The sequence below is a fragment of the Capsicum annuum genome, chromosome 12 (genome assembly GCF_002878395.1).
Source record: "Capsicum annuum cultivar UCD-10X-F1 chromosome 12, UCD10Xv1.1, whole genome shotgun sequence".
NCBI classification, from domain to species: Eukaryota; Viridiplantae; Streptophyta; class Magnoliopsida; order Solanales; family Solanaceae; genus Capsicum; species Capsicum annuum.
In genome coordinates, this window is record NC_061122.1 from 230,154,151 (window position 1) to 230,156,223 (window position 2,073).

General features: G+C 36.5%; 1 protein-coding gene across 1 annotated transcript in view; it reads right to left on the minus strand.

The window, feature by feature from the left end:
* Nucleotides 1-1,018, minus strand: part of LOC107850122 (extensin-2) — a gene marked incomplete at its 3' end in the record, with an annotated part of 4,655 nt that extends 3,637 nt beyond the window's left edge. Inside the window, 1 exon segment of the mRNA XM_047401315.1 lies at nt 1-1,018. Coding sequence (XP_047257271.1) covers nt 1-379 — 379 coding nt within the window.
* Between the last annotated feature and the right edge of the window lie 1,055 nt (nt 1,019-2,073).

A 2,073-nucleotide genomic window follows, 5' to 3' on the forward strand; every position in this document is an offset into this window, starting at 1 on the left:
AATATGGTGGAGGTGGAGATGGCGATGGAGGTGGGGGAGACTTATACACATATGGTGGTGGTGGAGATGGCGATGGAGGTGGGGGAGACTTATACACATAGGGTGGTGGTGGAGATGGTGACGGAGGAGGTGGAGACTTGTACACATATGGTGGCGGAGGAGAAGGTGATGGAGGAGGTGGAGATTTGTACACATAAGGTGGTGGTGGAGAAGGCGAAGGAGGTGGTGGTGATTTGTACTCATACGTTGGAGGTGGTGGAGAAGAGTACACATAAGGGTCTGCTGACACTACATTAGCAACAGCCAATATGGCCAATGCCACTAAAATTTGTGGCAAATGTCGACGACCCTTGGCAGGGCCGCCACCGTGAAGCCTCATTTTTCAGGAAAATACACCACCTAGCCTCCCAAATGTGGCTAGTTAAGGGAAGAAGAAAGAAGACAAGTTTAGTTTTTCAGTTGAGAACTGATGCCTTTAGAGGATTCATTGGCCTATCTATTTATAGTAACACACTAGTTGTTAGTAAAGAGCTGTCTAAATGACCAATTCAAATTGCTCTAATTAACAATCAAAGTGTAAAAAGTATATTAAACAACTCTTAACAGCTGGATCTACAAGTTTTACATCTTATTTATTAAAAGTCCATCTTTGTATCACTTTGAATATTTCCAGTTTTCCAACTTTTATCTTTATGACAACTAGTAGTTTGTTACCTGCTACATAGAAAATGAGAAACAACATATGAATGTGCATAGACATTGATTGATAGTTTTTAATATTTCCACTTACTCTATTGACATAGTTTTTTTGTTATTCTCTACATGTTGCCACATGGAAGCATCTTATGAACACTGAGATCATACAATTATTTGGTCTTCTTGTCTGTTTCTTTGTTATTTCTATTTTCTTAGCAGGCCTATGTTAGTAGTGTGGTTGACTTTGGAAATAAACGGATCCAAAATTTGAAGTTTATAGGTTTGAAATGTTATTGAATTCAAATATACTGAAGTTGAGATTACCAAATTTTGAGGTGTCGGTATCAATTTATGTCGAATTGTTCTACATATAGTCAATGAAATTGTTTAGACAAAAGAGAGGAGAGAATGGGTGGAGTTTTGAGAATCATATATTTTCTCATTTCTTTTTCGTAGTAAGAAGACACTCGTATACTCGGAGATACGTACAAGATAGATGATGTTAAAGCAGATTTTGATTCATTAGATAGAAAAGATCACTAAGATTTTACTTTTTTTTGTTTTTTGGTTTCCCATCTGGTGTCCTGTACCCATATTGGAGCCCGACTAATCCGTATTCGTGCCGATTAGGGCTCCATTTGGGGGTAGCGCTCCCAACAGAATTTTCTCCATGCCCAAGGTCGAACCCTCGACCTCTGGAAGATTTCACAATTTGTTTTCACAATTGGATTTCCAAAAAGGAAATTAAACAATGCAAATTTTCTATATAGTGACTAATTTTGTGTTTTAATTTTTTACTTTTATCTAGCTAATGTACAATGTTTTTCTTTTCTTTTGCAAAACTACATGAAAATTTGTTTTGTTGTCTATGTTGATGGCTAAAGAATTACTTATTGCCAACTAGAAATTTTAAACAACATTAATTTGCTATAATTGAGTCGAGGGTCTTTCGAAAACAACTTCTCCACCTCCTCAAGGTGATGGTAAGGTCTGCGTATACTTTATCCTCTTCGGACCTCACTTGTGGGAGCTCACTAGGTGTGTTGCTGTCGTCGTTATCAAATTTTTGTACTATTAAATTATGTAGAAGCCTTGGTGGTTTAAGAATCATCAGATTTTGGGTTCAAATTCCATTAAAGATAGAATATTAGGTGATTCTTCTCATCTGTTCTAATCAAGGGGCGGACCTATATGTACATTTTTGGTGCTCTATCATCCGTTAAATTTGACGCAGATCAGGTATAATTATATAAACTTTTTTTTATAAAAATTGATATAAGCTTTAAAAAAAAAACTCATGAAACCAAGAAGGTACTTGAGTGCTTTGATTTCCAGTAGAATCTTAAAGCTTTGGATGTCAATATGCATCTTCAAACT